Here is a 15,363-nt window from a genome sequence, read left to right as displayed (position 1 = left end):
GTAATGGAATAGAATAGAATAACATGAAAGTTATGCTAATAGACCAGTAGTAAGTATGGGGATTTAACTTTACATCTGTGGTACTTTGGCCCCATGTGGGAAATTACCATTACGTTTGGTTACTATGGTCCCTATTGACATTAACTTGGGAACAAAATGGTGAAGCTGATAAATTACATTTCTTTCCTATGTAATTCTAAAAAAAAATTTGTTTGACTCTGTTTAACAACGGATTCCCGTATGGCTCTTAATCACCGTCGTATACTACTGATGGCTCCATAATACAAAACACAATAGCTCCCTGGAAGACTTCAGGCACGCCATGTAAATCGTATAGAACGCTTCAACAATCGTATGTTAACAATATACTATTAACAATAGCTGACTCATGTCCTATTTGAATTTCGACAATGGAATATTCATTCCCAATTGGTCAAATAGATTGTTGTACAAAGCGGAAGAAATATTGCATACAGTAATACCTCGAACATTCGCGAGGTTAGGTTCCAGAACCAGTCGCGGATCAGGAGGAATCGCGAATGTTTGGTACGAGTCACTAAAAATGCTAATAAATGCTTATTTCTAGGGTTTAAACCCTAAATATGACCCAAATCATGCTCCCAAAGCACTTTAATTTCATTTAAAAGTTAGCTTAATACATTACCCTTAAAAAGAGAAATAAATGGTTCACGTGAAAATAGAGTACAGTATCGCCTAATGGGTATTTGCCACACTAGCGCATTTACAGTACGGTACATGTATACTAATATTACCCCAATACTAATTCATTGGCTGCCGTTTTCTTTTGCACTCACAGTAAGGTAAAACCAAGTAACGAATGGGACTGTAAACTTAATGACTGACGTTTTCTTTGTCATTGTCAGGAAGGTAAACTAGGTAAACTTCATATGTCACAGAAGTCATATAACGAAGGTACAATTCAATAAAATAAAGAAAACGTGTACGTAAAGGGTACCAATAAAAATTTCGCGAATCCGTGAATTCGCGAATCCAGAAACGTGAATGCATGAGGTATTACTGTATTTGTACCCATTAAGTGCCCGTGTCCTGTTTGTTGAGAGTTAAATCATAACTCAAAATGTTTTGGGATTAGCTGCCTATATCTTCATATGATATAAAAATACAAAAGTTCGTGTCTTGTTGACATTAATTAGCATGGGTAGCATGTATTCCAGTTATGTACAATAAAGGCCTATTGTTTACTTTTTAGCTGATTCTTAAGTATGAGTTGGTGGATTGGTGCCTTTCCGTGATTACGTTTAATAGCTAAGTGTCACATTTTCCCCCATCTGTGTGGTAAACAATCACATGTACATGTATGTTTGTACCATTTGGTTACGTAATTATTATACAACATACGTATTCGAATCACTTGCGTACTTTGAAATATATAGGAAAGTAGATAATATTGCCACGTAGATATTGTTTTAACTGTCACTACGTAAATGATAGTGTGTGTGTGTGTTTGTGTGTGATTTGAATTTTTAACGTAGCTTTAACAATTTTCCAGTCATATCGCTAAGATGTCTACAGTGTGGCAGTTTATAGTGATGTCTAGCACTAAGGCATCATGCCGCAGACATTTAGCATCATGTCCCACCCAATCACATTATCCTGACACCAGGCCGACAAGTCCTAACATTCACCTCTTAAAGCTCTTACCTATCACCATAACTTATTTAAGTGGTTGATGGATTTCAAACAAAACGTTTTGACAGTTGATGTGTGCATGGTGATTTACAGACGAAGTAAAATCTCTCCATGTGAGAATTTCTGTTTTTAGTCGGTAAATAATCATACAATGACCTTTTACGTGGAAAATTGATTCTAGAGCTGAGAAAGGTCTACCCCAGGCTCTTTTATCAGAGAAGAAAGTCTGCTTGTATGAGAACCTACCATATATAACAAGCAATTGTTAAGAGTAATTCCACCGTTCAAAAGCCCCAACATTAGTATTCGTAATGCTTTTGTTGATACGTAATGTACGGGATCAATCCATGCTATTTGAAGGAACTACTACCACACATATTGCTTGCGTTGAGTACAATTTCAATTGAAATTTTGTCAATTAGTTTGGAGGCGCATGTTTAATTGCAACACAAGAACAACTATAACTAGTAGGAAAGGTAAGACTGTGGATCAGAACTGGGGCAGCAGAGTTAGCATCGAATATGTTTAATAGCATTCAGTTCACATGTATACTAGTAGTGCTTTATGGAATATGCAGTTCACTAGGTAAGATAATGTATTGAATTCATTTACTTGCGTGTTATATACTGGATATAATTGATGTATGTATAAGTAATTTTATTTTAAATTACCAATCTACTGGCATACAAGATATGTAATACCCTAATTGGTGAGGAATTGTTCACACATTAATTTATGGTTACTGTTTACGGTATACCTATAATTTAAATTATATACAGTATGCTTCTTTCATGAGCTGTAATGTACAGCCGTCACAACCAACATTTGCTCAGCACAGTGTTTTTATCTCGAGTGAGCCCTCTTAGTCGATCTTATTCAAAAATGAAATAGTAAAGTGAAATAGTAAAATCGTCAATTTTCCATTTTTATTTTTTCCAGTAAAATAGTTTGCATTTAAATGCGTAGGATCAAAGTAATGGAAATGTACATGTGAAATTCCATTACGCACCAGGGAAGAATAGAAGGGGGGTAAACTGTACATTTCCAGTACATTCTCAGTGCAAATGTTTATTATATATTTTAAAAACAAAGCAAAACAAAACTAAACATAATATATCATAAGGGTAAAATATGCTCATTTGGGACAAAGTAGTATGGTCACTGTATTTAAAATCGGCATTGTCAGCAACGCTATTGACAAGAACAATGTTCTGGTTGTTGGATTTAATTATTGTGCATAATTATTAAATTGCTTTTGTTGCCAACAACGGCAATAGTGGCATTATGGGGCTTTCAAACTTTAAAAAATAATCAAAACGTGTACTTTCTTCACACATAATCCGCATTATTTACCTGCTATATTGGTTCTATAGATGAATGAAAACTTTATTGACTGAAAAATTTCCCGGCCTCTTCAGTGTGTGGTCGCTATAAATTTACTATAATTTAAGTGTGAAGAATAAAATATGTTATGATCTATGATGCCCCGAAAGCAGAACACACACACACACACACACACACACACACACACACACACACATGATTGGACGCCGATGGGTTCAAAAATGTACCCTTCCTAACTGATATGAAAATACATTCCATAACAATTAACATCAAAACTCGTTAATAACTGGAAGTCTGAATCAGTTACAAGTTTTACATATATTTTATTTAATTTGTATTTTTGAAGGCTTTTCTCAATGATTAAATGATACATATTCTTATACTTTGTACTTGACACAGTCCACAATCAAGTTCATGTTGTACCTGACCAGTAACATTATTTTTGGTAAACAGAAGACTACCAAAATAATATTGCTTTAATAGTGTCGATTAACTGTCCGGATCAATATGAATGTAAACATGTTCACCTTAATTTCAGTTAACAGATATAGTCTTAAGTCTGGCCTTAAAAACATATAGAATGAGAGTTTCCATTCAGTGACAGATTATTGTCAGAAAATGGTAATTGCAACCTAGGTCAAGTAGAGGGGTATGGAATCTTGTGTTTCTAAGGATTACTCATTCTTTAACATCCTGATTCAGACTCGGTCTTATTGCTGTTCCGTTTTTCCTTTGGGTGGATTTATTTATTCAAATTATTAGTCACTGGCATTACAGTGAACTTAATAATGTTCTTTGACAGAAACAATAATTTGAAAGTATAGTTAATTCAGACAAGGACATTTTTGGACTATGTTATTGTGATACATAAAACACTTTTACCACATCATCACAATTCAGGCCACTGGTACATTAGCACGATCGAGACTACATGTACATCGACACATTCAATACCTGAATTTATTTGCATTACCACTGGAATTTAATTGGAATTTCAAAGAGTTGGACTTGTGATAGAACTTTTAGCTCTTTGGAATTTAATTCACAATGCTTTCAGTTCTTTTTAAATTCTCATCTTGTTTTCTAGGGAAATGCATTATTTTTTGAATTTTCCAAAACGTTTTGGTTTTCTCTATTTTCTGTCACTTAGTTCAGGACCATAGATTTGTAACACAATGCTAATCCTTCACTGATTACTCGCCCACTCCCCTTTAAAGTTGTAAAACTTCCTAAATCTAGTGATTTTCAATCTTGTAAAGACTTTATATTGAACAAAATACAAGATATTCCATATATAAAGCAGTGACACTTTTATCGAAAATATTTCCTTAACGTAGGCGAAATGTGTATAATTATGTCCAACAACTTACTCGACTTGAAAGGTTTGGTACATGCATAGAAACAGTATATGGAGAGAGTGGGCAGCGGATTGCACGCATTGTTGAATTAGAAACCCGCTACCACAAATATATTTCTGAATCAATATCAGCCCCTTTTGCACACAACAAGCAGTCAATTATTCTGCAAACAACTGTACATAACGAGAAGGAGAAATATATATATATATATATATATATATATATATATATATATATATATATATATATATATATATATATATATATATATATATATATATATATATATAATACAGTCTGAATGTTTATTCAATGAAAACTTCAAACTCTAGTCAGGGCCGTAGAGGGCGATCACGGGCTCTATGGTAAGAAATACCCGGTCCTCTCCTAGTTCTTGTTCAAACAAAACTTTTCTTTTTTAAAATTAAATTGTTGTTCGGCCCTGGCCCTCTTACATGGTCCGAGCCCCGGGGATACATCCCCGGTTGCCTCCAATTTGTCGGCCCTGCCCCTAGTCTATCATACGAAATTGTTTAGTGATATCGTACACTGAGAGTGTTAAGTGAATTGTTATTACGTTTTTATAGTCTGATTTCTTATGACTTTCATTAGTGTGAGACAGATTGCTTGTGGAAATAAAGACAGGTATTTTCCATTTAAAAATACAATTTGAGGGATGATACATTATGAGAAAGCGATGAATGTGTGTGCTAAACATATGTGTTAAAGACTATTTAAATTTAAAATAATTATATTACTGATGTTCATCTGTTAAAGGCAGTGAATAATAATAACATTTTATTCATTAATGAAAGATGGCAATTATTAAAGGGATGATTAGTGTTCTCAAATATTCATAAATAAGTATTCAGCGTAGGGCTGGACTTAATTGTACCCATTTGCATTTGAACACGTTTAAATTAATTAATAATGACAAAACGTCGTATGTTGCTTACAAGCAGTTTCTCCACTGAGATGCCTAAATCTTACAAGGAAACACAATGACTGAGTAATTTTATGACGTTAGGATCTATATAAATTAAATCAAACTACTCATTTAATAAGTTACAAATGAAAATTTTGTATTTTACATGTTATGAATGCTTTTAATGTTTACAGATGACTAGGGATAAAACCCCTTGACTGAAGGAATCCAAATTGCTCCAACAGTAAAGGGTTTTGAGTCTGGTCATAGGTGTGCGAAGACTTCTTTCATACTTTGGTACATCTGTATTCTCAGTTAATGCATTAATCAAATAACAGCATAATACATGCCTACATTATATGATTCTCCAACAGTGTACACTGGCAACACAGTGCCGCCGCCTTCCTTAATCTGTCCTACAACTAGAAAAAGAACTCAATTCATTTAACAGACAAGACAGAACTTGAATTACCGCCAGTAGGATCCATGACTCGCTTAACAGATATTAAAGTAAATACAGATTTAATTGGGGGATATGCTCAGAATTCTAATTCTATTTAATTTATCTAGAACATTGGAAAAAGAAAATAATAAGACAAAAATGAGAGATTTTGGTGCTGCAAAATCCAGCTATTATTTGTCGATTGTACTCGGAATGGGAGGAGAAGATAACCGTTTTAAATACCATAAGCAGGAGTGAAATATGACAGATATTTGACTGGATATTTGAAGTGTTGAACACATTTTTTTTCTTCAGGAAATAAATCAAAGATGAAAATCGACAAGTTAAACTATTTAGCTCAACATGTATAAAGATATCAGACAATGCCAGAAGGATAATACAAATACTTATCATAACGGTGAGACAAATAAGGATAAAATAGTTCTCCCGTGCCGTAGGCTCTATGTAATACTTATCAAGAGATCATCCATACAGACCATGTTACCTTGACAGCTATAAACAATTTTATTTGATAGCTGTCTAATCAAAATTGACAACGCTGGAAAAATAAATTCAACGTCCTTGCAAAAGTATGGCATAGACAGACGCATATAAGCAGTTGCAGTGACAGAGCGACAGAGAGAGAAACAGAATCATGAATGCATGTTATTTTTGTTCGATGGCGCAGACAAATATTATTGTGGAATAACGCATTTATAAAAGTTATCGTTCATGTCAGATAAAGAACAAAGCAATAAGATTTACTTTTGAAAGAAGCCATTAAGTCATTTTTACTCCAATAAATTCAAGGAATATAATGTAACTACTTAGATATAATGAGTGATGAGTTGCTTGTTCTGAAATATATATATATATATATATATATATATATATATATATATATATATATATATATATATATATATATATATATATATATATATATGTTCCATATGTATGCACACACATACACACATGCATACATGTATATATGCATGTGTGTATGTGTGTGCGTGCGTGTGTGTTTGTGAGTCTTTTGTACTTGACTTTGTCCAAGATCAGTTCAGAGTGTACCTGACTAAGACCATTGATTTTGTAACCAACATAATCCATTTGTAACATTTCTCTCCGAGAATAGATTAAATGTTAGGATCATTATCGATGGAAATAAACAAGTTTATCTTAATCCGAGACATTGGTATTCCTTATGGAAATGCCTGGTCTACGTGATGTTTGACTTGTTCTTTATTATGATTTTAATAATATGCCTTGTTTTGTTGCCAACTTAGAATGTTCTAGAAATGAACTTTCGACGTTTATCCCGGTTCTATGTCTGTGTCCTCGTTTTTTTAATGAGGAATTAATCTTTTTGTTGTGTTCAGATTTTCATTCGGGTGGAATTGTTTATTCAAAATATTTTTCACTGGAAATACAAAGTGTTCGTCTATAATATTCTTAGACAGAAGCATTCATTTGGAATTATAGTGAATGCAGGCAAGAACATTTGGGACTATATTATTTTGGTGTTGGAAGGTATTTGAAATCCACTGTAATTCAGTTGGAACTTAATACATTTGGACTAGTGATACAACTTTTACGATTATTTGGGACTGAATTCGCAATACTTCCCGTTATCTTTTTTAATTATCACTATTCATGCAGGGGAAATAAATTATTTTTAAATTTTACAAAACTTGTTAGTTTTTGCTCTTTTCTGTTACTTAGTTTATGAACAGAAAGTTGTACTGATACACACATACACGCATACATACACACACATACATATACATACATACATACATACATACATACATACATACATACATACATACATACATGCATGCATGCATGCATACATACATACTTTCATGCATTCACACACACACACACATACACACACACACTACTCAATACATATTACATGTCACACTTACCTAAAATACCACCATCCGATATATTAAGGTATCATTCTTTGTATAGTTTATATAGGAACACGCCTTTCTACAAACTAACAAACTATCCAGACAATGCATCAGGTTTTGTACTGGTCACGTACATTTGTAGTACGGTGATTATTCAAGCTTAAGACATTATTTATTGATTGCTATAGTGTTGCATCTTCTTAGTCTGCTTTTACTACTGACTTAAAACCCAATAAGATATTGAAAAAACATGCTAGAGACGTGCCGTTAAAATCTAGAACTTTCTGTCTTTATCTTTAATGCTGATATTTAATATGTTGTGGTGCCTCTTTATAATTGATTGTAATAGCCATTATCATTTAAAGAAACAACGTCGCAGTTAAAAACATATCTGCTAGTCAAACTAACGTTTTGTTTTGTTGAGCCGAAAAATTTGGTTAGTACAAAAGACGGTAAGGAATTTCATTGCTGTGTTCGAGCCTTGTTTTGGTGTGCGTCTCCTGTTGTATTATATTTCCTTTTATATTCAGGGAAGTAACGTTCAGTTGTTGCATACTTAGTTCCTAAAGGATCCTATTATCTGTAAATTGAAACTAATTATTACGACAGTCAGTGCCAGATAATATTGCTTAGAGCCAAATAAAATGGCCTAGACCAATTATTCGGTGTAGGACACCTTTGCCTTGACCAAATTGTTCAATAGGATAATTTTGCCTAGTTCACTGGCAGTAGATGGCTTCATTATTGTGATTAAAATAAAGTGGTTTTTGACTCGATATGCCAATCAAACGACATTCAGAACGATAGAAGGGTGTAAGATGAAATTAAGATTTTAAATTTGTATGTCGTTTTCGAAGGTTTTCATGTTGAAATTTCAACAAGATAAAATATAGTTTTAATATCCGAAGAAACTGTAATCACTGTTTACAAATCACATTAAATAAATAAATTATATCTTTACTTGATACTACGATATGTAATGTTTTCATAAATTATAAGTTTGCTTTCCAAATCCAGGTCAGACGTTACCGGATGAGACTTTATATAAAGACTACGCCTGTTACGGATCGTCTGCGGGTTCTTACTTTTACTCCAACTGTTCTACTAACCATGCCATAGCGGTAAGTAAAGTTCTGGGTGGCGCCAAACCAAACACCACCGGCTGCCCTCCAGTAGACGATGGGAATCATCCAGCAAACTTTAGCGTTTGCTGTGTGTTTTCTTCCGGCGATTGCCTTGAAGAATTTTCCGGTGCTTTAAAAACATACCATGACGGGTGCTCTGGGGAGCAAGTATGCAAGCTCGGCACAGGCGCAACAAGAGACAGATTTGTTAACTGCCAGGAGCCATTGGTGAATAATTCCTACAACAGCTACATGGAACTCGACTATTATTGTATAGATAGTAAGTAGATATCTTTATTTGCAGTTCGTAAGATTGACTGAGCTGATGTTATGGTCCTGCCTACATTGTTTTTCGTGCGTCAACCGTGGTGAGTCGCCTGGTTCTGTAAAGGTGTTTGTTACCAGACCAAAGGCCGTATTAGTCAGCACGTTGTGATTAAACGCAGTATATAGGCTTTGATCACGTGGTTGGTGCTCTTTCCATCAAAGTGCTTGCTGTTTTTATTGGTATAGCTCAATACATTAACATATCACTTTCTGTGAATCTGATTGGTTCAGATTTGTTCATTATTATCATTAATGATTGGCTGGACAGTGTAAATTTTCCTTACTTTCCCTGATGGAACCTTATTGGCTTGCTATTACTATTAACAATATGGCGGCCGTCTTTCAAATGTGTATCCGAAAAGACATTGCGAAAAAGTGGGCGACAAAACAAAAATGCACAGTAGTTGTAACATATGTCGGAATATGACCAATGTATCCATAACGCCGTCCAACATTTAACATACCAAGTCTATATAGAGAGACGCCTTGTAGCCTATTGTAATGCAGACAGTACCCTTTACACTGCTGCTACCACGTGGTATGCATCTTCGACGCACTCCCGCCTGCCCCCACTGGTAAGAGTCGCTATAATGTCAACCTATAGCCTATTTGAGTAAATCAACTCAACTTTCTTATGACGAGAATGGGGACATACTATTACATCAACCGACAAAACTTATCCAATCGCAACATCTGTCCACATCAAATAATGCAAATATCCGATCACAAAATATCCAGTCTCGGAATCACTATAGAGCCATATGAATCCAATCAGACAGCTGCATAATACCGTCACATTCAGTGCTCTTTCTGCATCCAGTAAACGTCACTTCAGACAATTATCCATCAGCAGGAATGATATTTCTTCAGCCATATCGAATATTGCATATGTAGAGAATGCCCATGGTGGAACTGACACTCTTATTGGTGGAAACGTTGTAAAACAGTCTCTTCGAAGTACATGTATTTGCGGCCTCAAAGTGTCCGCTGACCTGATTGAGTGAACTACGTTATATCATACATAGTTTCCACTGGAGATCCAATGTTGAAAAATGTTTTCTTTATGAAATGTTATACTGACTGGCAACATAGTAGCTTTTTAAGTTGTAATTAGTAATAAAATAGTAATATATAACTATATAAATATCTAACCATATACACAGGAGTCTGACGTTTTATCAATAAAGTACGATGAAATCTCTGACAACACGACATAATCTTATCGGTACTATTAATTAACCAAAGGAGTGCAAGCGTGACCCCAGCCTCCGCTCGATTCGACTTTTGTCACGCATCTTTTATCGCTTCAAAAACGCCAAAAGACTGAAAAGCTGCACATGTCCATTCAAAATACAGCAACGTATGGTACGCCAGCGCTGTCTTAAGATGACAATTGTTATTATATGATGTGCAAACTTCGTTATATGATGTGCATTTGTACTTATATGATGTGCAAACTCCTTTACATGCGGTGCTTTCGTCCTTATATGATGTGCAAACTTCTTTATATGCGGTGCTTTCGTCCTTATATGATGTGCAACTTCTTTATATGATGTGCTTTTGACCTTATATATGATGTGCAAACTTCTTTATATGATGTGCTTTTGTACATATATATGATGTGCAAACTTCTTTATATGATGTGCTTTTGTCCTTATATATGATGTGCAAACTTCTTTTCATGCGGTGCTTTCGTCCTTATATGATGTGCAAACTTCTTTATATGATGTGCTTTTGAACTTATATATGATGTGCAAACTTCTTTACGTGCGGTGCTTTCGTCCTTATACGATGTGCAAACGTCTTTATATGATGTGCTTTCGTCCTTATATGATGTGCAAACTTCTTTACATGATGTGCTTTTGTACTTATATATGATGTGCAAACTTCTTTACATGCGGTGCTTTCGTCCTTATGTGATGTGCAAACGTCTTTATATGATGTGCTTTTGTCCTTATATGATGTGCAAACTTCTTTATATGATGTGCTTTTGTCCTTATATGATGTGCAAACTTCTTTATATGATGTGCTTTTGTACTTATATATGATGTGCAAACTTCTTTATATGATGTGCTTTTGTCCTTATATGATGTGCAAACTTCTTTATATGATGTGCTAGTAGTAAATGGGGATACCCTAGCCTCAATGGGAATTAGCATTACAGAGACCCCTGGGACACTCTAGCCTCAATGGAAATTTAACATGGAGAAAAATCGTGGGCAAATCTACGTACAAGGGGAATTTAACATGGAACTATAGTGTGGGTCTGTCTAGCGACAAGGGGAAATTAATATGGGAATAGAGTTTGGGCTTTTGGGATTTTTTTTTTTTTTTTTAAATTTTCTTAAATTTAAATTTAAATTTAAATTTAAAAAAAGGGGTAGGCAATTGAAAGGCTATCTCTTTTCGAGAAATATGGCTGGCCCTGAAAAGGGCCTTTGGGTTTATGTTAATATTAATGTTAACATAGATGGCATCTGTCACATCTTCTTCTTCTTCTTCTTAAACTCCTTCTAACTGCCGGTCCATACACAAGTACCCTCTTGAGACATCCTTGTCTTTCGATGTAAACTCTCCTCATCCATTGACTAGTATCTGTCCTATCAACAACAGTCCACTTGGACCTGACATACATGAGCATGTCCGTCCTAAACATCATGGAAGACACAAGGGTGGATGACTCAACTGTGGTCCACATCTTGAAGCGACGAGAATAGGTGAATCAATGCAGTGAACTGCGCTTATTTATAGGTACAGGAAGGATTGAAACGGATTGAATTCATTCACCAATCCGAGCACGCGTTACAAAATTCAGTCAGCTCGCATCCAATCCGAAGAGAGCAGTCTGTGACGTCACGTGGTCTATATAGATTCGTCAGCGCTTGTGTGCAGTCAATCTATGCGACAGTGATTCAACATGACGGAAACTCAGAAAACGATCCATTGGGGTGCACCAGCAGGGGAGACTGCCCAAGGGAACCCGGACTTACTTTCAGAAGAGGTACATTGGGATTTTGTGGATTTTCTTACCTCGCAAGAATTTGTTCCGGAACCTTCGTTACCTTCTTCATTACCGCAAGTGGAGAATTTTAGACAGAGACAGAAAGAAGAATTGGAGAAATTTATACAACGACAAAAGGAAGCGGAACAAGCTTTTCTCCTACAGCAGCAGCAGCAGCAGCAGCAGCAAGAAGAAGAGGTAAGAAAAAAGCAACAGCAACAACAGCAAGAAGAAGTAGCAGCAAAGAAACAAGAGGGTGAAAATCAAACGGTCACGGTACTGTTGGACATTTTAGCGGAGTTAAGAAGTCTGAAACAAATGTATCAGACTTCTTTATCACGACCGAAGAGAATACGACCTTCCCGAGCTAAACACGTCAACCCTGTGACTAAGCCTGCCGTACCACCCTTAGTGATTTCAACTCAATCATCATCATCAACGTTACGCAGTTCAGAAGTAGGCCTTGGCCGTGGCAAAGGCTTAAGGCAGTTAAAGTTGATTGGTTAAACTCACCCCTACACCAAAATAAAAAGGCCCTTTTCAGGGCCACCCACATTTCTCGAAAAGAAATACAATTTCAATTGCCAATAACTCAAAAAAACCCAACAAATAAACAACCCATTTTTACCCTTATAGTACGTGTCTGTGTATGAGTGCGTGAGTGTAGCTTCTTATTTTAAAATCAAAACTCAAAGACACTTACCTTATATCATTCATGTATTCTTTTCTCCATTTTTTACAATCCAATTCACAATTCACCACAGAACACTTTAATTAAAAGTTCATTGACTTCTTCTTTCTCCTTGTTTAGTCTCTCTGTTTTTTGAATTTCTTCACCGTTTTTTTCCTCATTTTCTTCCCTTCTTCTTTTCTTCTCCTGTTTCTTTGCTTCTTTTAAATAGAATTGTCTTCTTTCTTCCTCTGAAGAATCCCTCTCTTCTTCCGAAGAATCCCTCTCTTCTTCTGAAGAATCCTTCTTTTCTTCTGACTCCTCTTGTTTCTTTTTTGGGCAATCTGGAGACCAATGTCCTTTTTCTTTACAATAATAACAGGTATCTTGACTTTTGTCTTTTTTAGCCCCTGTTTTTTTTCTTTTTTGACGGTCTGGACACTCTGAAGACCAATGCTCTTTCTTCTTACAGATATAGCAAGTATCTTGACTTTTATCTCGAAAGGAAGGAGAGTAGTCCGTCGGCTGGTCTGAAGAGAATTTTCTAATGACCCCTCGCAAAGCTCTGACGAAACGTTCGATTTGGTTAGTCTCTTCCATCGTTGTGCTCGGCTTGAGAGTGAAATGAATAGTGAAAGGACAAGACACACACCCTTTTTATATACGCTGGTTTGCCATGACTATAAATTAGTCTATGGTGTTTGAACTTGAGTCATTTGACGTTTTTCACTCAAGATGAAACGATCCTATTCATTTGAGAAGAAAGAAGAAGAAGAAAGTAAGAGGCAGAAACGTGATCTATCGCCTCGTACCAGGGCTGAAATCTTGGCACAAATTCATGCCAGTGATTTTGAAGAGGACATGAGTGAACCAGAATTTGAAACCTCTAAACCAAGTTCACCACCCTTAGTCAATCCTGAAAAGTACTATTCCATTCGAGAGACGGAAAAGCGCTCCTCTAGAAAATTTAGAACCACGGCTTACACCTACACGGTGAAGTTTAAAGATTTCAAGTCCGACGTACCCTTAGAGAAAGCAGAAGGGTTTATCACCGAGATGTGGGATTATTTGCTCACTTCACTCAAGCGACAATGTCAAGCCAAAGAAGACGATCGCTTGACACTATCCATAGATCACGACGGTTTGAAATCCCCTGTTTGGATCGAGTTTAGCAGACCCGCAGAACTAACCCCTTCCAAAGTCATGGACAAGATTCAACACGTACAACAATCTAATGACCAGTTTGACATCACCGATGGTAAAGCCACACTGAAAATGGCCCACGTCTCTCCTCCTCAAGGGACTGGACGCAAAAAGATGTTATTGGTGGACGACCTTCACAACACCCAAACAAGTCTCGTCCGAATTAACAACCCTCAAGACCAGATGTGTTTAGCTCGAGCCATCGTGGTGGGACGAACCTATGCCAACAAGAACGACACGACAGAATGGAAAAGAGCCTGGAAAACTATTCGACAATCGGACCGAGCCAAACAACGAAACGAAGCAGAACTCCTGTTGCAACAAGCTGGCCTGTCCAAAGACACACCCTGTGGCATTCCTGAGATGCAAAAATTGCAAGATGCCCTAGCTCCACGCAACACCTTGAAAGTGCACCCTCAAGAAATGCGTGGGTCTCTGTTGTTTCGAGGCCAAGATTTTAAGGACGGAAAATACATTCATGTCTATTATCACGATGAACATTTCGATACCATTACCAGTATCACTGGATTCCTGGGATACGGTTATTATTGTGAGAAATGTGATTATGGTTATAACAATCGAGAGCAACACAAGTCTTGTGGATGGAAATGCCCAGGATGTTTGGCCTCTCCACCCTGTCTGAGCGAAGAACCAGTGCCTTGTTCAACTTGTCTGCGTACGTTTGTCAGCCCTACCTGTTACCAGCAACATTTGAAAACACAAGGTTCACAGATGAAATGTGCTTGTCAACTCCTGAGATTGTGCCCTACGTGTGGACAAGTTATACGTACCAATAGTACCAAGGCACACGTATGTCGAGGAAAGAAAAAATGTCACATTTGTCACCACATCGTGGACTTGGAACACCAATGTTACGTGCAAAAATACCAACCCCCACCAGAGGAAGAGGACGGTCACAAGAAGAAAGGCAATTTCATCTTTTTCGATTTCGAATGCATGCAAGAAACCGGCATTCACATTCCTAATTTCTGCGTGGCTCATCGAACGTGCGAGAAGTGCATTCAAGAACCTATCTTCAGTCATTGCCCTCACTGCAGCAAGATTCCTGGAGGGCGTGAAAAAATCTTTCGGGGACCGAACACGTTAGCCGATTTTGCCCGATGGGTCTTAGACCCCATCGACAAGACGTGGAGCCAAGAGGACATCGAACGTTACGGAGATTGTCATCATCATGCCACGGTGATGGCTCACAATTTCTCGGGATACGATGGACAGTTTCTTTTGAGGTACTATACGGAACAAGGCACCGAGCGTCCTAAAGTGACTTTGAACGGAGCTAAAATCATTTTCATGCAAGTGGGACAAGTACAGTTTAAAGATTCGATGAGCTATTTGGCCATGCCTTTGAGTCGAAT

General features: G+C 36.5%; 1 protein-coding gene across 1 annotated transcript in view; it reads left to right on the top strand.

Moving 5' to 3' along the window:
- Nucleotides 1–1,989: 1,989 nt before the first annotated feature.
- The window catches only part of LOC149800538 (uncharacterized), a 45,025-nt gene continuing 31,651 nt past the window's right edge, over nt 1,990–15,363 (top strand). Inside the window, exons 1-2 of the mRNA XM_089954204.1 lie at nt 1,990–2,256; nt 8,680–9,066. Of these exons, the coding sequence (XP_089810330.1) occupies nt 2,193–2,256; nt 8,680–9,066 (451 nt within the window). The 5' untranslated portion in view covers nt 1,990–2,192. The remainder of the gene's footprint in view (nt 2,257–8,679; nt 9,067–15,363) is intronic.

This window comes from Sinohyriopsis cumingii, chromosome 4, assembly GCF_028554795.1.
Source record: "Sinohyriopsis cumingii isolate HCF-2022 chromosome 4, ASM2855479v2, whole genome shotgun sequence".
Taxonomy (NCBI): Eukaryota; Metazoa; Mollusca; class Bivalvia; order Unionida; family Unionidae; genus Sinohyriopsis; species Sinohyriopsis cumingii.
Note: the sequence above shows the minus strand (reverse complement) of the source record. Positions and strands in the feature narration are given on the sequence as shown.